Here is a 23981-nt window from a genome sequence, read left to right as displayed (position 1 = left end):
AGCTGGGCCTAAAAGGCTAAAATTATACTGTGCTACTGTGCAACATGCTAAGCCAGAGATTCATAATGATGCAGCAAAATGGCAAGGAAGTGTTCTGCTTTGAGGAGTGTTCAGTGATGAACCAGGCATTCCTGCAGCGTGCTTGCCTTCATCTGTTAATGTGGACCAGCGGCCAAAGCTGCTTCATTCAGTCCCACTCTTCCAGCACTCCAAATAGCTGAAATGTACTGCTATAGATTTTATTCTTCTGCTTCGTTACACAGCTTCCTGCTTTTTTTCTCCTTCTTTGTTCCACAGATTGGAAATATTTGACTTTAGCATGGTAACATTTCCCAGCACTTAGCAAGATTTTTTAAAATATTGCTGCTTTTATCTTGTTATCTGTTACTGAAAGCAGAGGTAGTAAAATCCTGAGTCTTGCTTCAGAATTGAAAGGTTTGCACTTAACTTCAGTATTTCAAATTTGATTGTAAGAACTAATTATAAAATTAAAGCCTTCATCATCAGGCATGGACATTGTGACATGACAGTTGTATCCTGGGCTGTGTCCAAAGCAGCATGGTGATCAAGGGAGGGGATTCTGCTCCTCTCCTTGCTCTGATGAGACTCCACCTGGAGTGCTGCACCCAGCTCTGGGGGCCCCAGCATAAGAAGGATGTGGATCTGTTGGAATGAGTCCAGAGAAGGCTATGAAGATGATCAGAGAGCTGGAGATGTCTCCTGTGAAAAAAAACCTGAAAGACCTGGAGGTCTTGAGCCTGGAGGAGAGAAGGCTCTAAGGAGACCTTGTTGCAGCCTTTCAGTCGCTAACAGGGTCTTAGAAGAAAGATAGGGAAAAGTTTTCACCAGGGTTTGTAGCCACAGGAAAAGATCAATGGTTTTAAACTGAAAGAAGGTGGATTTTGACTGTATATTAGGAAGAATTTTTACTGTGAGGGAGATGAAACCCTGGAACAAGTTTCCCTGAAGTTTTGGATGCCCCATCCCCCAAAGTGTTCAAGACCAGGCTGGATGGGGCCCCAAGTAACTTGGACTAGTGGAGGGTGTCCCTGCCCATGGCAGAGGGGATGTGACCTAGATGATATTTAAAGGTCCCTTCCAGCCCAAACCACTCTATGATACTTTGATGGGTGCTGAGAGCCTGACGTAATTCTTATGTGAGCAATCATTGTTTTGTAAAAGTGAGATTATTTCAAGAGTGTATCCTCTGAAGAGTGAGAGAAGGCAATGAACTCATTTTCCAGTGTCACTGTGGTGTGATCCACTCTCTGTCCTGCATTATGGCTGAAGTAAAAGCATAATTGCACGTGTTGTTTCTTCTTTCACTGTAAAAGCATGAAAGTAATTTTTCTTTTAATTTCAATTCCACAAAAGCTTAAATTGATCTATGCAGGGGCAGATGTGCCGTTATTATTCACCATCCCCTCCATCTCTAAGCCTCTTCTTTAACCACTGTTTGTATGACCAGAGCCTGTGGTGCAAAGGCATAAAACCTTGTCCCTCTGGCACTATTTCTGGGTAAAACAGTATGATGCTGCCAAATTCAGAGAAATGCAGCAAGGTACAGAGGGTGATGCCAAACTCCAGAATTGCTTGGTATGCAACTCTTCACGCAATGCTGTTAACATTTTGGGCTAAAACATTTCACAGAAGACATTTGCAAAAGACTAAAACTAATTTTTTCGAAACTAATTACACAGTCTGGTTTGTGTAAGTATTCCAAGCTTTTTCTGCCAACAAATCTGCTGATATACTTTACTAGTCTGTTTCTGAAATTTTCTTTGCTTTTACTTGCAACCTCACAAAACCCCTTGTCTAACAGCCAAGGGGGTCATTAGCAATGGCTTCCTAAGCTCTGAAGAAGTAGGGGGTTTTGGCCACTGGGTTTTTGGCTGCTAACAAGCAGTAGGCATCACCCTCAATTTACAGTCATTAGAGGATGCAGAAGCACTACACCCACCCATACCTACATGTAATACAAATGGGATTTGTACCAGTGCTCAGCCAGAAACTTCAGCACTCCCCTCCTATGTTATGCCCTGGCAGGTGGAAGGAATCAGCTCCTCTAACTCGTTTGATGCTTTGCTATCTTTTGTTTCATGAAATGTTCAGCCTTTCATGAAAGTCTTCTGGATAATTTGGCTCATATGTTTTTAAAGTCCTAGATAAATAATTCTTATTCAAAGTGTATTTATTGTCTTTTTGTTGTTGTTGTTTTTTTGTCAAAGTATATTTGTCTGTGTTGTTTTACCCAGTCTAAGAATTTCTTAAACTGGGTAATACAACAATACAACAAACTTCTTCCCTTCCATCTTCAGTATCCTCACTGGTGTGTATGATCACATTGGCTGCTCAGATATGTAATGAGGGGGCTTAGAAAACTTTGTGATTACCTTGAAAATAGACACAGACAATTCTGTAGCTAGTTCCTTCCTATTTGCATCTGGTTTGTTGGAAAGGAATTGGTTAAAGGGAAGCCTAAGGTAAAATAACCCCTTTTTGTTGAATGCTTTTAAATAGAAAAATGAGGTACCAAGCATTGCAGCTCCCAGGTAATCCAAATGAATTAATACAGCAGAATTATTTGGTCATTTTCTCTGTGTAAACCTGAAATTGCCTATTTGCCATGGCTGATAGTTTCAGTTTGTTAACATAGCACACACTTGAGATGCAGTTCACAATCTCCACCAGGCAAGCTAATGGAAATTGTGATCTGTTACAATAACAACTAAGTAGTCATCACACAACTTAGCATTTGGGTCTCCGAGACTCCCAAAATGAATGAGATAAGCTGCAAGTGTCTTAGATACCTACAGCTTTAATGTTGCAATATCTTTATGTTCCTGACACCAGAAACGGAGAATGTGAAATTTTTATTTCTCGTGGGATTCCTGTTTGAAAAAGGAAGGTTAAACAAAACATTGAGGTACTGTACAAAGATAAGCTACAGGGACTGCAGGATAGAAGACAGTAGATATATCTCCTGCCTTGCCTCATCTCCCTGGACACTTGACTAGAGGCTGCAAGGAGACCCATCTCTCTGCCTGGGACTGATGGTCACCATTTTTTGGCATATGAGAAATAACTGAGCAACAATCACCATTTCTATTGGAAGTACCAAGAGATCCTGGTGCCACTTAAACAATTTCCAGACTATTATGGGCTAATGGCTAAAGAACGTTCTGGAGAAATAGGAGGGACTGGCTCTACTCCCATCTCAGGCATGGGGATTAAACTCCTGGCATCTCCTCTTCTGATGGGGTTATAACTACAATTCTGGTCTGCACAAGACCTGGGAATGTAGAAGGGTGATGTAGGGCTCACTCCTGGCCCAAAGCAGTAGCCTTAATTAGGAACCCAGGGGTAAAATGTCCCACTGAGAGTGAGGGGATAATTTTAATACTTTCCTCAAAACCATCTGCATGTTTGGCTACACACACTGACCTGCAACCTCTTCCCTGGATCCAAAATCCTTAAACACAGCAGCAGGATCTGCTGGCTTGCCTGTGCCTTGCTCAGTGGTGTCTGCACAGTGCTTCCCAGTCCAGTGTTAATGCAGGCAGGGCAGGGTGGTGCCTTCTATGCTGAGTGGCAAGGCACTCCCCAGGAGGGCCTGCAAACCTTATCTAAATAAGAAAACATAGAGACCTTGTGGTTTGAGGTGTGTACCCAGCTACTCACCCAGAGAAAACTGCATGGGGTGGAAAAGAAGCACCCAAAGAAACTTGCAGCCTAGTAGTGAGGTTGCAAGTGAAGTTTCGAGAACTCTGAGTATAATAAACACACTAAGAAAAAGGTTTTTGCCTTACACTTCTGTACTTAGCCACAACTCCTCAAATTCCTATTTTTAAAACCATTTTAAAAACTATTTCTTTATCTAAAGGTATGTCATCAGTATTGTGAAAGATGGCACTGCAGATTTATCAGAGCAGAATAATTAAAGAAGTTTTTTCCAGTCTTTCTTTCTTTCTTTCTTTCTTTCTTTCTTTCTTTCTTTCTTTCTTTCTTTCTTTCTTTCTTTCTTTCTTTCTTTCTTTCTTTCTTTCTTTCTTTCTTTCTTTCTTTCTTTCTTTCTTTCTTTCTTTCTTTCTTTCTTTCTTTCTTTCTTTCTTTCTTTCTTTCTTTCTTTCTTTCTTTCTTTCTTTCTTTCTTTCTTTCTTTCTTTCTTTCTTTCTTTCTTTCTTTCTTTCTTTCTTTCTTTCTTTCTTTCTTTCTTTCTTTCTTTCTTTCTTTCTTTCTTTCTTCCTTTCTTCCTTTCTTCCTTTCTTCCTTTCTTCTTCCTTCCTTCCTTCCTTCCTTCCTTCCTTCCTTCCTTCCTTCCTTCCTTCCTTCCTTCCTTCCTTCCTTCCTTCCTTCCTTCCTTCCTTCCTTCCTTCCTTTTCTTCAGAACATGGCAGAGAACTGTTGCTCTACTGCCTTCTTTTAAATCTTCCCCTTACACCCTTCCTTCTGACTAAATCTGACATCCCTTGTGGGCCTTGTGCAAATGGCTGTGCAGGGAGGGCTGTCCCATTTTCTGGATAACCCAATGGTAATTGTAATTGAAGACCTGTTCAGCACAGCACTATACCTGTAGACATCTGGACAGAGACAAAAGAGATGTTATCACTGAGTAGGATGCTGTGTTCATCCTCAGATAAGTTTCAGCTGTAATCTCAAGGTGTCTGTGGTATTACTATTACAGCTGAAGCAGGAGGAATACCTTAGCACACAATGAGCTACATAAATGCTACTTTTGCAAAGAAAGAAAGAACAATATTCTAGTTTCAATAACAGTCAGGAATGTCATATGGAATTATTGTAAGCAACAGGGACTGAAGAATTAATACAATCATATAAAAGTACTGGGCTTTAGCAGTGTGCTTATGATTAATCCCTAGATATGGATATTCTAAAATTGAAATGCGTGCAGCATGTTATACTAACATAACACTGAGTATGTACATTGTTGGACTTAGGGAAAAAGGCTAAATATTATAGGACCAGGAATCAGCATAGCACCTAAAACCTGCTTGGGAACTTCAGCAAAGGAAACAAATTTTGATGTAATTTTATACTGAATTACATTGCCATAATAAATAAGCTCTGGTGATCCCAAGAAATATCAGTACATTATTTATAATTTCTGCTTATGATAATAAGCATCTTCTCAGGAAAAACTCATGCATACCTTAAAACATCTGAAACACCTGTTCTTAAAACAGCTTGAAATATTGTTTCTCCATCTGTAACTGTAAAAAAGAAAATAAATTTAAAACCTCATTTAAATAGATTTTAAAATTGTGCAGCTGAAAACTAATTTCCTGACCTCTTCATAGCGTGGCCCTGTGGTGTGGCTGTGGAGTTAGCACAAGTCAGGCGGTCCTGAGCAGCCAGGAGAAGGCATGGGGAGCCTCCCGTGGGTACTGCCATGGAAGCCCATGTGTGCTTGAGTTGGTGTGAGCACACACTGGGGGGCAGACTCGTTTCTGGTTCCACCCTCTGTTCCTGACAGCACAGCTCCAGAGCTGTCCAGCCCTCCTCCAGCTGTAGGCACGCTGCCCATGGGCTGTAGCGTCCATGTGGAAAGGTGATCCCTCTAACACAAAAGACCAAAACCAGCAGGCACTTGAGCATGCTGCTTTGCACATCCCAGCGTGTCTCACCTGAACCTGGATCTCTGGAGATGGGGTCAGAGCCATGGATGTGTTGGTTTGTTCCTCTGTCTGGAGGCTGACAGGGTCCATCTCCTGGGGTTCCTCTTGTGAATCTTTCTGCCTCCCTGTTGTTTCTGCCCTGCCCATTGACCAGCACTTTATATTTGCATGTATCTTTTCATTTCAATTAGATCATCATCCTTGATCCAGTACTGATGCCAGCCTGTGTGCTGTAGTGTTATGGGCCGGTCTTAAAGTAGAAAAAAATTTTTCTTTGTCAGGACCTTTATAGTTTTTATAGTTAAAATTTTGTTGTTCAACTATTCTTGAAATTTTTGCCAGATGAAAAGATTTCTGTGAAAAAGACAAAAAAACAGGTGCTGGACTTTATCTGGTATGTCAACCATTCCTGTGGTTACAGCTGGCTAAAATAAAAATGACTGGAAATAAATAGACTAGCTGAGATTCAGTATGGGAAATAGTTCTTACTCATTTACTCATATGTAATATCATATGGTGCAGTCATTTTAATTAACACAAGGGAAAAGATTTACCTGCATCTACAGCTGTAACCCAGCCTGGTGCTGCAGGCACTCTTGGCACAAAGTACAGGAAAAGCAGCCATATAGCAGGTAAATTCAGCCAATTTTGATCTTATGCTTGCTAGGTCACAGTATTGTGTTAATCTCTGTGGCATTGGTAGGAACTGTTGTGCATTTTAAAGCTGTTGACAGTTTTTAAGACTAAGTGCTCCTTTTTGATACAAAATCCCTACAGATGCAGCAGAAGTGATGATGCTTACAAGAACAGAAGCACCCACTAGACTGGCTTTACACCATGCTGCAGAACACTTTGCAGTACAGTGTGTTACTGGATGAACACCACGCTCATGCTCGTACTCACTGTACAGCTGTCCAAGAGACATTGTTTATATGTTCTTCATTAATCTTTATTTTCAGTCTGAACCAATACAGAATGCAGGGAAGAGCATGGAAAATATGCAGACAATTCCAGGCATTTTTCTCTGATCTAGATGTCCAGGTTTTGCTTCAATTGTGTTGTCTACCATGAATAATCAAATGCAAGTTTGTGGCCCACAGTGTAACTGCATATTTTTTCTGGATCATTTGCATCTTGCATTACTTCTGACTCAGCAGCATAGTTCTGGGAAGATTCACACAGTAATAAGACTACTTCCTATTAGAGAGAAACCCTCTGAGCTCTCTTTGCCATCACTTTATGTTTTATGTAATCGCAGTGATATATGACTGCAACATGCGCTGCATATGACTGGATCACATGTGCTACATTGAAGTAGAAGTGCCACACCTTTATTACATTTTGACCTTACATATTTCTGCTTTAGATGAGGACAATGTTTCATTTCCTCTCTGAAAATTTGCTCTCCCTTCCAGACCATTTAAAGATGAGAAAAGCTCTTACAATGCTGTTGCTGAGACAAATGTTACACTAGTCATTGTATTATTCACTGCATGTCAACTAGACTAAGCATCCCAGTCCCTGTGTCTTTTTCTCATTAAAGTCATGGGTTTCAAATGTGTAGGGTGCTCACAGGATTGTTTGTCCAGGTAGAAAATACCTAACTCCTAGTTTTAAAGCTGTCTGAATAATGAAGGTGTGTGAGCACTCACAGTGTTACTGTGACAGAAGGTGATCACAGCCACATGTCCTATGCTGCTCAGCACACACACCACGAGTGGTCTGTGGCACATCAGAAAGCCCAATGTGCTTTGACAAAAGCTGCATTTCTCATTTAATACAGAACTTACATTTTTGTAAAATTTAAAATGATATGTTAATGCAGAGAGCTTTGCTTGCTTGAACTCCCACAACTGTGAAGCAATAAGATTATACCTGGTGGCCCCTGGACACTTTTTCCAGATAGGCCGGAGAAGTGTTCATGGTAGGAAGAACCCAGAAAACCAAAAAGCTGCTGAGCTAGTTCCCTTCAAACCTGTGGAGTCGTGTCTGTGCTGTGCCTCCCCAGCTGTGCTGAAGCAGTCCTGCCTGGTGGCCTGAGGTTGGCACTGCTGTGTGTCTGTCACAGCCCAGCCACCCAGCTGCAGCACGGAGCGCGCAATCCCACCCTGCTGCTCCCAGGTTCTCTTTTCCTGCCCACGCCTTGTTCACCTGGCTAGAGATTGCTCAAACTCTGGCTTTCCCTAGCCCCACAAACATGGATTCTGAGCTGCTGTTTCACTTATTTGCAAACTGGATCTTTCTGGGTTTTGCAAGTCAGGTTTAAAATATCCAGATTGTTCATTGGTCTGCAGCTCTATCTTAGGTTAGAAGCAGCTGAAAAAGGACAACCAAGGTAGCCTCATCTGGCAAAGACACAGAGTTTAACCTGGGTCTGCTACTGGAGACCCAGTAACATGGAGATGTACCCCACACCATCTGTACTCACCACCAGAGATCCACAAAGGAGACTAAATTTAAAGTGAACCAACATTCAATTAGACCAAACTTGAGTACATGTAAGGCTGGGGGTGCTCCAAAAACCACACACACAGAGTCTAGATTAATTCTAAAAATGTGCTCATACACAAAGACAAGGAATTTATTGGAAAAGTCCAATAATGCTTTTATTTTTGTTGTTTAATTCCCAGAAGGGTCATCTACAAAGTGTCTCTCGAAGAAGACTCCACAATGAAAAAAACAACCCAGTGTTGCTTCTTACTCATCATCCTTCTAACTGTAAGTACAAGAAAAGTGAACTGCTCATGAGAACTGCTTGTAGTGATGTTGACAAAAATGAGTACCAAGTTATACTTGTTGTACGACACAGGTGAAGGAAGAGTTTCCTTACTAATAAATTTCAAAAGAAGATTAATAAGATTATCTAATAAAAGTTTGAACTTGAAAACATTGTTTCTTGGTGAGACAGAATTGCAAGTCTGAAGAGCGTTATGCATATGACTTTTTCATTTCTGTGTTTTACAGGCTACAACATATCATGGGAATATGTGTGTTTGAAAACTGCCCTTAGTGTTGTTCTGTGAGACAAACTGACTTAAGTAGCAATGCATTTTCACTGTTTGTAGCTGATCTGATATTAGGAAGGCAGCCAAAATGAAAAATAATCTTATAAATCTGTTTATCAGTTCAAATACTGTTTTCAACTGTTTTGAATCAGCATTACATTTATTTAAATGTATGCAACATCGTTGAGTAATTGTGGTTCTAAAAATATAGTGCCTGACTAAATACTTCTCACATAAATTGAATCCTTTTGCTGAACTGTACTTGTGAAACCTCAAATTACTATTGATCATCAGAAAATCATAGACATTACAGGCAGTCAGAATTAAGAATAGTGCCCAGAGCCTAAGTTGCAGAATGATCAGCATATGTCTGAATGCTGTTACTGGGAACAAGCGCCTCACTACCCTGGTGGTACGAGTAATTTGCATGATGCCTGCCACCTTAGTCCCCACATAACTCTAGATCTGCGCTCCCAAATAAGACTTTTCTTCTTCTTCTTCTTCTTCTTCTTCTTCTTCTTCTTCTTCTTCTTCTTCTTCTTCTTCTTCTTCTTCTTCTTCTTCTTCTTCTTCTTCTTCCTCTTCCTCTTCCTCTTCCTCTTCTTCTTGTGTTTTCTTGGTTAGCTCCTCCTGCCTCTCTGCCTCTCATCTTCTTCATTAACATCTGAATGTGAAATATTTCTGTGCAACTCCTCATCAAATACTGTGTTGTAGAAGCAAAAGAAACTCATATGCTGTAGAAAATATGTCAGAGTGTATAAGCAACTGCCCTACCTGGTTCACTTATTGGGTTGTACCTCTCCTCCCAGCCTAGAAGAGCTTGTCCACAATGCTGTTTGCCACTTAAATTCATATAGATAAAAAAGGAAAGGAAAGTAGAGAACAGTAAGAGAATGATGGATAGAAGGCGGTTAAAAGAAAACAATTAAATGAGATCATGGAGAATCCAGGAGAACAGCAAAGAACACATTACTTAGTAAAATACTGAATTCACGGTTCAGGATTAGGACCCTCCATCAAAGAAGAGCTGAAGAGATGGAGAAATAATGAAGAGAGTTAATACTTTTTTGCTAACTTTGTCCCAAAAGAATTTGTCCATAATTAGTTAATGATTTGAGGAATCATCTCCATGTGTGAGAGCAGTCTTCTATTCTGAGGTACACTAGAGCATTCTGGCATATGTGACCATTTGGGTTGGCAGTTCTACCTGTCCTACAAGGGTGCATGTGACAATGCACTGGCTATGAAATCACCATGGTCAGAAATGTCTGTAACAAAGCTCCTGAGAGAGACCAGCTTTCTTCTGGCCTGAATCCCATCTGATCTGCATAGCTTGATAGGGGTCTTGACAAACAATTCTTCCTATAAAACGCCAATGCCAAATGAAGAAATAGATCCAGCTTATTTTGGTCCCAGTCAAGTGACAGGACTGTAAATATTCGGATAACTAAAATTGTCAACAACACTTGTGAGCACTTGAGGTGCTTTGACCTACAGCATGGGTTTGTAGGTCAGCCCTGGAGGATTGATCCTTGCCCTATTGTCCCCAGATCTTTTAAATCTCTCACCCATGACAGCATGTGTGCAATGTTAGCACTCCAGGGGGAGGAATTATTTTAAAAACTCTTCAGTGAGATCTGCATCTGCATTCATTTTAAATATCTTTGCACCAAAGAGCACTTCATATTCTGACCTCAATGGATAACTTAACTTACATTTTCAAGCTTCCAATGTCTGTGTGCCTCCCTTCCCACTGCAGTGGGCATGCTGTGCTCTACTTTGACATCTCTTAGGTTAATTTCCCTTTTGGTAGGGAAGAAGCCACAGTCACAGAAGTAGACCATGAACAAGCTTTTCTTTCCATCATGAAACTTATCCAGAAACTGCTGTGAGATCAAATATGAAAAATATTTTGCCTCATTCATTTTTCCGAAAACTTCCCCCTCTGCAGATGGTAGAAGCAGTTCATTTTTTGCATTTTATTTATGGTTTGTAATGAATAAAGGGTGTCTCTCTTTCAAAAAGGCTCTGTTGGTTCCCAATCTGTTGGTTCTTCAAATCATTCCTTTGTTCCAAGAACTGTGAGACATATCAGCCACTATCTGTAATTAATAATACCGTAAATACAGTAATTAAGATGATTTGTGACATAGACAGGAGTGATCTCCCATCCTCAGCTCTACCCACCCCACAAGACACCCTCTAGATCTCCCTTCTTTGATGACTTTCATGGTTTTCTGTTATCCTATCATTTGTGACCTGAACTCCCAGTTGATCACTGTGAGCTGTTGCAAAGCAACACAACCTTTTGAGATCCTTGTTTTCTCCTCTGTGCTGTTTGCTCCACTGTAGGTTCTGGTGTTTCCCCTGTGGTGGTCTCCCCTATTGAGTAGGGGAGACTTCTACCTGAAATCTCTTTTCTTAGTGTAGCTGTGATTCCCTAACACAATCTCAGAGCTGGAGCACATCCTGCCCTCTATACAGTTAGTGCTTTGCAGAAGACTCCCCAGATTCTTCTCGTATCTCTCCTTCAATATTTTGTCACAGACAAAAAATTACTTACTTGGTTTCACAGACACTTCCTTTCCATCACCTCTTTTAGACTTGTCACTTAGGGCTTTTGGTACCTTTTTTATAGAAACCATCTCTTTATGTGTGTAATTTTTTACACAGAATTGATAGCAATTCCGTGTACAGCAGATCCATAATAACCCGTATTTGCCAAAGAAACCTGAAGCGTCAGTTGTTCCAAAACCTAATTTAGAAGTACAAGCAATTCCTTATTGTCTTCCTCTTTGATGGATTCCCCTGCTTTTGGATGCCGGATAATGCATCACTGTATGGTCTTCTACTATAAAAATGAGAAAATTTAATTGTTCGTTATGTTATAGTTCACTTTAGACTGATGCTCTCTAGTTTTTTGCAATTATTAAGAGCCAAAGAATGTGACTGAGATTTGTTTCTTCAAGCACATAAGCCCTGGAATACTGGAGCAATTAGTTCATGTCCTCAGTGCACATTTCTCTTCACAAGAAAAATGGAGCATCAGCACAGTGTGCCCAGCAGCATCAAACCTCTGAGAATGAGGAAGAAGAAGAAGGTTTGGGTCTCTTTCCTGTGTGACCAATCAATTTTTCAGGACATTGATGGAAGAGATTTCTATTTTCTGCTTTATTTTCTCAAGTAAGAACTTGTGCCTACAAATGGCCCTGGAAATGAGGATTGATTAAGCAGTTTTTCCCACATACTCCAATTTTGCGTCCTGAGCCAACCGCAACATGCAGAGTAAGGACTAAATGGATGCTGCAGCTGAAGGCCACACTATTTTCAATTAGGCCCACTAGACCTAATTGAAAATATTCTATTCTAAAATAAATTCATTTAGGCAAAAAACAAATTGTGCACATTCACTGAGTCCAAATCTGTTGTTACCAAGCCTCAGTCACAAATGCAGAGTCTGATACTTCTTTCCAACACCTGAAAGACTCATGAATAATTCCTGTCCACAAAACATTGAAAATTAATTATATGAAAACCTAAATGTAATTTTTGGTAACTGCATAAAATGGTGTATTTTGGAATTCAGTGGTGGGGTATGTTCAAGTCTCCAGAAGCATTAGTCAAGCACTTGCCACCATGATGGGGGAGCTGCCCATGGTGCCTCTGTTTGATCCTCACAGCTGGGAGTGCAACACGCACTGGTGGAGTGGTGTGACCACAAACTCCACTGGGCTCCTGCTCCTGCTCAGCTCAGTGGCTCTCAGGGGCTCCCATGCCTGTGCAGGTACTGTGAGAACAATCCCTTTCCTGCTTAGACAGCATCTCTTCCAGCATCTGGTCCAGAGCAGATCTCCCGTGGGCTGGAAGAGCTGCTGAAGATCTGTCACAGCCTCCTTTGTCTCTCTTCTTCTGAGCCCTCTTCTCTGGCAGCCCAGAGTCTTCCCCAGCCTTGGATGGTGAGATCCCCCTGGGTCTCATCACCTTAGACTATGCCTTTGGAAGATGCTGTTTTGCATGCACACCTCCCTGTGTAAATATTTATGGGTTGCTTCATGCTGTATGTACGCTCAGAAGTTCAGGACCTGTTCTCACACAAGGGAAGCTCTGGAAAGCAAACTGCTGATATATTAAAGTGGTAAGAATTAGTGTGAGAATTTGAGAGTCAAGCTGCTCATATTTTCCCAAGAAATGGGAATGCTGCATTCTGTTCTATTCACCCAGTTTCAGGGATGATCAGGACATTTTGACTATCTTTTCTTTTTTAAAAAACAAGGCTGTTGCTATGCAGCTGATTGCAGTAAAGAGGCCTCTCACAAGAGGATAATCAAGGCTGCAAGAAGATACCCATGAAGTATTCTGGATTAGCCCACAGTTTTTATCAGGTTAAAATGAAAGTAAAGCTTCTTCTATAAACAAATCTTGTAGAAATGGAAAAGAACTGTAAGATCTGTGACTTGCTTTTCACTACAACAGCCTTGTCTTCATCAACAGCACCTGATAATCTCATGCTTGTTTAAACAGCTGCCAAATTCTGCCACGTTAGTCATATGGGATCTCACTGAGATAATTACCATCCTGCTCCAACAGCGATAGAGTATGGGAAAATTCTAACATTCAGTGATTAAGTAAAACATGTCATGTTGTAGTGTTTCCCCAAAGAAATTGCCTGCTGCTTTCTAGCACACTTCTGATGGATAGAAATGATTATGTTTACTGAACATCATATGCTAATGACCTTCCTAAGGTATCACAGTTGTTTTCTTATCTGTCCCAATGCTAGCAGTTGTGAAAAGTAGTTCAAACATGATCAAAATATGAGAGGGGCTCTGCAACTCATCTAAATCATGCTGAGCTCCTCCTCTAAAATGTGATGTATTGAAGAACAGGAGTTTAGTGATCCACAAGGAGATGACTGCACACAGCAGTTTTAAAAGAATTATACCAAATGAATGATTGAGCTGTTGAAATCAATAAAAAACAGTTAGAGCATCCAGAATTTCTGCTAGCCTGAGCTCACCAATAATTCTTGCTAAATTACTATATTTAGTGGAGGGGGGGGGGGGGGGGGGCGGAAAGACAGCTTCAAATGCCTTCTTTTCCTGAATGTCATATACAGTTATTGTTAGTGTCCTGCAAGCTCCTTGATGGCAGAAGAAAAATATTTGGGGATGCTTGTTCATCGTGTCCAATATTTTATGGGGAAGAAAAAATGAAATACTTTTATGCTTACTTTATCTGGATTCTCCCTTGCAGAAACAGGCACAGCCTGGCACAGGTTCACAGCAGTTACTCTTACAGAAACCAGGGCATTGTTTATTCATTCCTGTATAGTTTAATAATGAAGCCAAATTGCTTTATGGGAATCTTTTATTCATTCCAGGTATAAAGTGAACTTCAGCATTCCCAGCAGCCTGTTATTTCTCTTTGTAATGATAATTCACTCTCTTATGTCAGTCATTTGTCACGTGGTGGCTTGGTGGTCGTATGTATGACGTCATTTACTTGGACTTTTAGGAGTGACATCATATGTACGGCTGCTAAACTGCTGCATGGGACATCACTTTAACTGTTTTCTTCTGAAGAATTCAGTGCATTTTTAAGCAATGATCACATTGATTATTGTGAATTCTTTATTTCTCCTTAATAAAGAATGTTTATAAATGAATGAGGCATTCCTTTATTGTATTAACATCATCTATATTTCCATCTGAAGTATCTGATGAATGGATGGGAAGGCTTTTTAATGTGCATTAATGAACTGTGAACATTTAAAATTTGTTCCATATTTTATAGGTTAAATATTTGTAGGTAGTAGCCAGGCAAAGATTAATTGACCTTGGTTTTTTGTCTACAAATGTGTCTTTTAAGTCTTCATTTCTAAAATACATTGACATCATAATGAAAACATAGTAGAAGAGGTGAGTCAAAATAGTGAATTCCATGAGAGCTGATACACACTGATACACAGATATTCATGGGACATTCTCAACCTCTCCCATTAACACAATGGGAATATAAATTTTCTCTCCCAGGTAACCATAGCCAAGCTCCTGCTATTTCTGAAAAGAGAATAATGACCCAGAGATGTCTTCCTGCCCCATTTGCCTTTTTCTGACTACTACAGTAAGGAGTGAGGGAGACTAAAACAAGTAATAACATCTGGCATCACAAACTGCATCAAAATTCTTGTCTGACTGCAGGTATATAAAGGCTGGATCATCAGCCCACTGGACTGACTTTGGGAGGTCAGGGTGGTGGACATGGGATTAAATTCTGAGTGGTGGACATGGGATTAAATTCTGGATGGTAAAAACCCCTGTATTTGAAGCAGGGATATGACTTCTCCACCTCCAGAAAGCCACAAAATTTATATTTAATTAATCTGCTGAAGAGGTAATCTGATTTATATGGAGAAGAAAATTGTGTTCAAGCTTCCAAGGTCAGCTTTTCAGATCTAGGCAAACAAAAATGAGGAATAGCAATCAAAGGAAAGAGTAGAATTAAAGGGCATATCACAGATGACATACCTATGTATAACCCCTTAATTTGATTTTCCACACAAACTATTCAATTACATAAAAAGTGCCCGGAAAGATTTTTGGGCAATTACCTTTGAAGATCTGAGTCATTGTGTTTGGTAGAAAGAAAAAGAAAAAAGGAGAAAAAAAAAAAAAAGAATAAAAATAATTTTAGAGACTCTATTGGTTTAAGGCAAATTTGGGAGAAAACATCCAAAGGGGACCCCTCCAGAGAGCAAACCCACACGGCCCTTCCCCTCAACCAGTTCGGGAAGGATTCCTCAGAGGGAAGTGGAAAGAACCTGTTTATTTAACAGGCAAAGCACCCCCCAGCACACAAAATGAACAATACCAGATGACAAAACTCATTCACTGCTCTGAAGAGATGACAAATTCAGAAAGTCTCCCCGGTGGGTGGTCGCTCTGTTATCAATCCCTCCAGCACTGGGAAAGGCTGCAGAGTGGGCCCCAGCACTCTGCAAAGTGCTCTCGGTGTTTCCCTGGCTCCCGGTCTGGAGCGGGTTCAAATGGTTCCAAGAAAAGGGAAAGAAAAACAGTCCAGGGAAAGCTCAGACTGCCTCTGCCAGCTAAACTAACTAACTAACTAAAAAGCAAAAGGAGCGTGGTGTTTTGCCCCATCCATGCCCAGACAACACAGTCCAGCCGAACGTGGAGGAGTGAGGGAGGCTGGTACCAAAAACTGTGCTTCTTCTCCCCACCTTTGCTGTCAGAGCCAGTCTTGAAAGCAGAGAATATAATATCCAGCATAAACTGAGAAGAGAATTGGGATACAAGGATCATAAAGTAACCCTAGAACAGAGACCATAATAAATCTAGTGTTATTATTCCAACTTTTATCCAAACTTGCTTTCATTTTGCTGGAGGCCATTAAGTGATTTCCACTGATGAGTTTTAGTGACACAACTCATCCACATTTTTATCTGTCTGAGTGAATTGCTGGCCTAAATGTGGGCAGTAGAAATTTCACTGGCAACTTCAGCTGCTCCACGATTGCCTTGTGCAGGGGCAGTAGAAATGGGGCTCCTGGTTACATGGCTGAACACTCCTACATAATTTTGTACACAATGCAAGACATATAATCCATCCACCATCACAGGTACTCTCTACCTCCAAGGATCAGAATATTCTCATTAAACTGTACCCAACTGTGCCAACTTCTTCAGGAATTACACACTGCAAGTAACAAAACTATAAGAGTACTGTGACTTCAGTGTCTAAATTGTGTTTCACCCCTCAAAACCATCATCCCACACATGGATGTGTTCCCAAACTGGCCCAGAATTGCAAAGAAATTATCAAGAAGAAAGACATTGCCACAGAAGTCCTCCTAGCATCCTGTGATGAAACTGTTATTTCTGTCTTGAGTACAAACAGTTTGGAACTGAGGTATTATTCAAAATAAGAATGGAAAAAATTAATATGCAGTATCTACTTATAACTTCAGAGAAGCACCAGAGCCTGTGTCATGGACATGGACACGAAAGGCTAAGACAAAGCTGAGGTTGTCTGAAGAACCTCATCTGCACTTTCCTGTGCTGGATTTAAGATTTTGCTTGGCTGGTTTTTAAATTATTCTTGAGGACTCCAGCTGCTCCCCTTGGTCTTTTTAAAGCTAAGGGATCTTTTGTTATGTTTGGCTTTGCTTCTGTATTTCCTGTTCTGACTTTCTAGATACTTAATTTTTCATTTGGATGGCCAGATGAAATGTTCCAAATGGCTTCATTGTTCAAACATATCTTGGGGGGAGAGGAAGAGGGTGATGTATGCATACATCTAAAATTTATATAAAATTATCTCTGCCAGAAAATATTTTCATTCTTATTCCTCCTACTTTATTTCAAGCACCTAGTTAAGTACAACATGATTGACTGCTTCCATGTCCTCCAGCTAGCAGGTGTATACAGTTAAAAACATCTGTGTCAAAAGAGATGAGATGAGATGTGATTATAAAAACATAATTGATTTGATATTAGAGTATAAAAAGATTAAACTTACATGGTGTGGTACAGAAGTACCAGGATAAAAGTAATGGCTTTTTTTTTCAATGGAGTCAAACCCTGGTTTTGCCATGTATTTACAAAGGTGATTTAGCATGCAAATGGGGGGGAAAAGTAATGTATTGATGGAATACAATTGCCTGTGATGTGACATAAAAAAGGGGCAGCAAAATGTAAGAAATAAACAGATATTTGGACTTTCAAATCTGTCATGTTTTAAGTTCAAACAACTACAAATGCATGCCTAAAGATCTCTGTATTAGCATTTGCTGCTATAAAAGGTCAAGTTTGTGTGTTTATGAGAGTCCTAGATTTTGAAGCAGCCTGCAAATGAATCTGAATGTGTTTGTGATGGCTTTAGTACCATTTATTATAGGGGAAAACAGAGAGTCATGCTAGGAAAGTGCTACAGCAATGTTGCTTTTGAGTGGGGAAGCAGAGGAACTCATCTTTTACTATCACCTTCAAGCAAAGAAGAGTCACGATACAGGATTGAGGCAGAACAGAACAAACTAAAGCTCCACACTTTCATTTCCGCTCACAGACCTCAGCTGTACAAGGAGGGGAGGGAAGGAGGGGTGGATGGATGGATGGATGGATGGATGGATGGATGGATGGATGGATGGATGGATGGATGGATGGATGGATGGATGGATGGATGGATGGATGGATGGAAGTTAAAAGGGCAAAAGAGCATAACTGACCTCTCTAGCTGAGATCTTTGGCTTGCAAAGGCAGTGATCCTTTCCTTTAACAGGCAGGCAGATCAGAATGGGATAATTCAGAAGATGCCACTATATCAAAGAGGACCTTGCTATTTAGACTATCAAATTTAAAGGGTCTGCTTAGGTACTTAACTAAGAGCTAAAGTCAGGTATTGATGTTTAAACTCTGCCTTCTTTGGCCTTAACTGTTGCAGAAGCTCAAAGCAAAGGTTGTGGCCCTGAGGTATTTTGTCTACACTGTCTAGAGTTAAATCAGCACAAGTGAAGAGAAATAACATGGGTTTAACAGAAAATTCTCTTGCAAACACTAAATTAAATGAAAATATTTTGATGACTTTATCAAGTACTTAATGACCGTCTCTTCACCAAGAAAAATGGCTTGGTTAAAATATTAAGTTTTCATGAGGTAAACTAATAAAATTCAGCATTTACTTTGTAAGTAGTACAAGGCCCCTAATAATGATAAACATATGTGCAAATAAAAGGCCTTTCAAGAATGAGTAATAGAAATTTCTTGTCCCCACTTTCTGTAAATTTAATCCTCTTTGTTTATCCAGTTGTACTAATGGTTTTTTCTTTCCATACAGAGAATTGTTCCAAGTCTTTCTTCTGCTGTAAATTATACTGATCCTACATTAGAGCCTGTAGTAACTGAAAATTCAGTCATACGGCAGAAGATAATAGATTCGCAGTTCAAATGTTATGAGAGGATGAACAGAGCTCCTCCATACAAGAAAAAAGGTAAAAAGGGTTTTTTAAGATTTTGTATTTTGCCATGTGTGGTTATACAACTATGAAGAAATATTTTCTTCTCTATACTAACCCATGGTCTTCCTCAGGGTGCAGTTTCCTTTCCACAAACAGTAATCAAACTCTCACTTACTTAGCATCCTCCTAAGGGCAAAGAAAGGAAAAAGGCTGGAAGGAGCCCAGGGAATGAACAGCTCTTCCTTCCTCTGTCACCTACATTTCTGGCTCAGTGCTTTGCTGCTTGAATCTCTCTTGTTCTTGCTTGGGGAATAACATTTTCCTTGAACCTCTCAGTAAAGTCATAACTGATTGTGAATCCTAAATATAAATGTTGTTCTGTTTGCTCCACTCAGTGTTTCAATTTTTTGCCATTTCTGTATTGACTGCTGGGTGCTGTGCTCTGTACCAGCAAAAGTTCCACATATTCTATATTCAGCAGCAACAATAGGAAAAAGAGGTTTATAAAACACCGAGACTTATAAAAGAGGTTTTTAAAATATCTTTATTGAATAGAAGGCATACATGAAGATGAATAAAAAGGGAAATGACAAATAATAGTGGTGCTGCAATTACACTTAAAACAGCATTTCTGTTTGGGACTAAAAGTTCTGGTCACTTTTTTCACAGTAGATATGAATGAAGATATGAGGAGCTAGAGAAAAATATATCACAGGAAGTGTGAGACTTCTGCAAACAAACAACAGATACTGAGGACAGTTTAAAGGGAAAATATGCTTTAAACAATTTAAAAAACAGAAAATGGGGGATTTTTTGTAAGACAAGAATAAATATATTTCTACAGCTCTTATCTTAAAAATTTTACTCGGATATGTAAGACTCAAAAAAGAGTTAGATTTTAAGACAGATAATCGGTCTTGATGCAGAACTATTTGGGAATGAATACCGAGATTTCCACTGCTTAACATAGGTTTTAATTCAGGCAAATAATACCCACAAGCAGTTAAACAGGATTATTGGATAGAGGGAATGATATTTCAGTTAAAAATAAGCCTTTTAGTTGCTGGACTTGCAGGAGAAGTAACTTACTGTTTCTTGCTAGATTACTCTTTTAGCCTCCACCTCTATAAATGCCTGATTTTTGCATCCATTGACAGTAACCACTGGATTCACCTTTCTTTTGCACTTTCCTTGTGTGATAAGTTGCAAAGGGTTGGTTTTCCAGCGTCAGCTGGGAATTCATATGTATCAAGACATGAATTCCAAGTAGTGCTCTCAAGGGCAGTGCTGTTGCAGGAGGACAGTCTGCCATTCCTTCAGCTGGCAGCTAAATTTAAGTGATGCCATTGAGAGCTGTTGGTTCATGGCAGCATGCACTCAATTAATTTTTAATTTAGAATGAGGGTAATGGGTGACTACAGAATGGTGCCAGCACCACTGAAGTTGTGCTCTGAACTGAAGACGTAGCAAAATGAGGAGCTCAGGCACATGGAAAGACATGACCACCCCTCCAGAACAGCAGTGTGTCCATGTGTCCATACATATATATATATATATATATATGTGAGTGTATATGTATACATACATACATAGACAGAGGTAAATGTGAGTGTGTGTATATATATATATGTATATCCTGATAATTACCTTGGAAGACAAGTCCATGATGCATAGAAAGTTTTAAAACTAGGTATTCCCTCCAACTCCATTTGGCACTACTTTTCAAAAACAAGCTCAAATTGCAATCACTTTCTACTCTTCTTCTTCCACTTTGGTATTACCAAAATGTTCCTAAAAGTTTTTCAGATACATTTCAAAGATCTAGAAGAATATGACAATGCCTGAAGAAAAGATAACAAACTGCTGATATGGTGATTTGATAATTAAGTGAACAAGTAACATTTGCACATTTAACTTGAGAACTGAAAAATATATGTGCATAAAATCTTAGCTAATGAAGAAAAATGTGCATAAAAATTTCTTTTCTGAACAAGATCTAATCTGGGAAAAATTCGGTTTTAAATTTTATGCTTTTTATTTTTAATCAACAACTACTTGACTTACAAACAGTTATGGGTGCAAGTTGGAACAATTCACATATCTTTTTACAGCTTTCTTGCTTCAGTTAGAAAGTTTATCTGTGGATAGTTTCAAAAGCTCTAGAAGGATCTAACTCTTATATGTTAATAACTTGCAGTGGTTATTAGGTGCTTTCTATTACAATTCTTTCAAAAACAGCCATCATTTTAATACTTCCTCAGGCCCAGAGTGAATAAAAAGCTAAAATGTATCTTCTCATTCTATTTCACTTTAACCTGATGATCTTGGTGACAAATGCTTTTTCCCCAACACAAACTGGTTTTGAATGGAAAATGACCAGGAAGTGTAGGGAGGGTTTAATGTGTTTCTTGTATAAATCCACAATGAGTCATGTTACACGTTACAGCAAGCAGCCTTGGAGCACAATTTCTGAGGACCATGGCATGCATGGTCCTCGGGGATCAGCAATGAGCCATGTTCTGCTGTTTTGGGGCTTGCAACATCCCACAGCCTCAACAGCATCACCTTCCCAGAAGGGGCATGATGAGGACAGGATCACAGCATGCCTACCCAGACAACACCAGCAGGCAGAATCTGCCTGCTACAGATCCGTCTTGCACCTGCTTCTCTGCGTTTGTAGTCACATCACCAACCTCTGGTGCTGAACCAGGCAGCAGCCTGGCAGGGACCTGTCTCTGCTAATGCTGCTTTTAGCTGGCATGACCCCACAAATGCTTCCTAACTTACATTTTAAATGCCTGTCAGACCTACTGAGCAGCAAAAGGTGAAATGAAAAGTGGATGTCTCACAGGTCCTTGGGCACCACTAGTGTACAAGCTTACAGCTGACAGAAAGAGATTCAAGAAGAGAAATTTGTAGGATTGGATGCTACACTCAAAGTTCTGCTCAACATGCTTTAAAATGTAACTTTCTGGTAAAATCAACGCCACTAACATCAGGTCAGTAAAAAACAAGTACCTTCTAGTACCTGGATGCCACTCTGAGTGTTACAATAATAAATGGATATATTACAAAAAGAAAGTTTGCTTGTCTGCAGGCAGCAAAAATCCTCGAGAGGCTAGAACAGAGTGGTTCAGGAAGGAATTAACTCATTTTGTGGAATTAACTCATTTTGTGGAATTAACTCTTGCAATCTTCTTAAATGTCCAGGTCTGTTCTGCAACCGAACATGGGATGGCTGGTTGTGCTGGGATGACACACCTGCTGGAAGGCTCACTGCTCAGAATTGTCCAGATTATTTTCCAGACTTTGATCCAACTGGTACAGTATTTCTTTTTATAATTTTTTCTTCCAAAGGATGTCTTCAGAACATTTGTGCCATTGAGTGGATGTGCTCAATCCAATGGCATTTCTGCAGCTCTGTAAAATCTCAGAAAGTTTGGCTGAAATTAAAACACATCAAGCTTTTGGGTTCCATAATTAACATATTTTAATTTTAAAAATATTTTATATGTATTTATATTTAGGTAAATATAACCCATGGATTTATGGAACCTAGATTATGAAAATGTCAGCTTCTGAATTACAATATCAAGATATTCTTAGCACCTCATTTTAAGTTTTTTATAATGAAGATAAGATGCTTATGTGCTTGAAATATCTATCAGTATGCTCTTTGTTCAGTTTTTATTGAAAAATATAATTTTATGAAAGAAGATTAGCAGAAATAATGCTCTTTCAGTCTCTGAGTTTCAGTTCTTAGCTGAATTATTCATACAAATGCTAGAAGTACACTGAGATAAGTAATTGAAGAATATTTGAAAGGAAAAATAAAAAATCAATGCAAGTATTTCTGAATAGATCTGACGAAATATTGGACACAAGTTTAACTCTGCAAAGAGTACTGTTTGAAGAGAGACACAATTAGGTGTTCCTTGCTCAGGACACGTTGCTTCTAGGTGGTGCTTGATGGCACACTGTGCTAAATTTGACATTGCACCAATTGCAGTTAAAATCTATGAAATTAAACATTTGGGAGGGAGGGTGCATAAATCTGAAAATTTTCAACCAGCTTAACCCAAAATGCATGTGTGCAACTGGAAATGAAAGAAACAAACTATAGCTGTGAGTTAATTATCCAGCACCATTAGCTAAAATTGATTTTCTTGAGGTTATTGCTTATTTGGAAGATGAGGAGTTTCCAGGCTGAATCAAACCCACACACATTTTGCTGAATCCCATTTACAATAGCAGCCAGATTGATTGTTATTTCCGTTCTTCATAAATCAAGCTGTCCATAATTACAGAATTCACACAGCAAGTAGCAAATTTCCAACATCAGACCCAGTCTGACCTCCATTCAATGAAGGAGTGAAGGAACGTTCCCCTTTCTAGTGGAAGTAGGCATTGGACAGGATGGATTGAAGGAAATCTGTTTGCTCAGGAATCCTGTGCTTGGAAAGTGAGCTTGTGTGGCAAGGACAATATCCACTTCCTGTGGAAACACCCTGAGAGCAACCCAACACATCTTTACAGCAAGTTACACCCCTGAGACAGACAATGGGCACCAAATCACAAGGTCTTGTCTTTTGTGCCCTTTCTTCACAAGACTTGATCTCTTTTCTGTAGAGTGTCATAGTTTTCAAGAAGGAGTCTTGGAGCAGGTTCGTGGTCATGGCTCTTCATTGGAGCACCTGGGGACAACAGACTGAGAAGCTGAGACCCTCAGCTGCAGGACTGCCTTTCATTCAGGTCTCCCTCTCTGTGGACCAGTACTTCAGCCATTAGACTATTTGCGCAAAAGATTCCAAAAGAACATTTAAGAAGAATTGGCTAAACTTAGTTCAGTTCCCACACCCAAGTGCCCACATTCAGGAGAGAGCCTGAAACTCTGGATCCTGAGGTTGTACAAGATCTTTCCTGCATGCGTATTAGAAGTGCCTCTAAGATGTGGTCTGTACCTTCTGTTTCAGACTCCATTTTACTCATGTATCTTCCCCACATAGCAGCAGCCCTCTTTATGACTAGGAAGATTTACGACAGGTCTTTTCCTTTCCCCACTTCCATGGTTTTCAAGGAAGAAAAAAATATGTGGCACTAACAGTCTTAGTTTATGTATACTCCATGCAATGTTCAGCTTGTACCTGCAAAGGTGGGTGCTGGGCAGCCTTGTGATCACAGAAATGACTGAAGGTCCTCATCCTTCATAGATGGGAGTGATTTCAGAGCCACTCTCCTACTTGCTCCCCAACCAACTATTCTCAGCTTTTCCTCTTGTTGGTCTCCAGTGGCTTGTTCTGAACTAATTGCTCTGCTACAACAGCACTTTTCAAAGAAACACTTGAAGCCATCCATGGAAAAGCATCTCACT

General features: G+C 39.8%; 1 protein-coding gene across 3 annotated transcripts in view; it reads left to right on the top strand.

The window, feature by feature from the left end:
- Window positions 1–23981, top strand: part of CALCR (calcitonin receptor) — a 158790-nt gene that overhangs the window by 78911 nt on the left and 55898 nt on the right. For all 3 annotated transcript variants that reach the window (XM_063151468.1, XM_063151477.1, XM_063151487.1), the window contains exons 2-4: window positions 8267–8354; window positions 18490–18643; window positions 21821–21931. In XM_063151468.1, the coding sequence (XP_063007538.1) occupies window positions 8267–8354; window positions 18490–18643; window positions 21821–21931 (353 nt within the window). The remainder of the gene's footprint in view (window positions 1–8266; window positions 8355–18489; window positions 18644–21820; window positions 21932–23981) is intronic.

Source organism: Melospiza melodia, chromosome 1, assembly GCF_035770615.1.
Source record: "Melospiza melodia melodia isolate bMelMel2 chromosome 1, bMelMel2.pri, whole genome shotgun sequence".
NCBI lineage: Eukaryota > Metazoa > Chordata > Aves > Passeriformes > Passerellidae > Melospiza > Melospiza melodia.
Note: the sequence above shows the minus strand (reverse complement) of the source record. Positions and strands in the feature narration are given on the sequence as shown.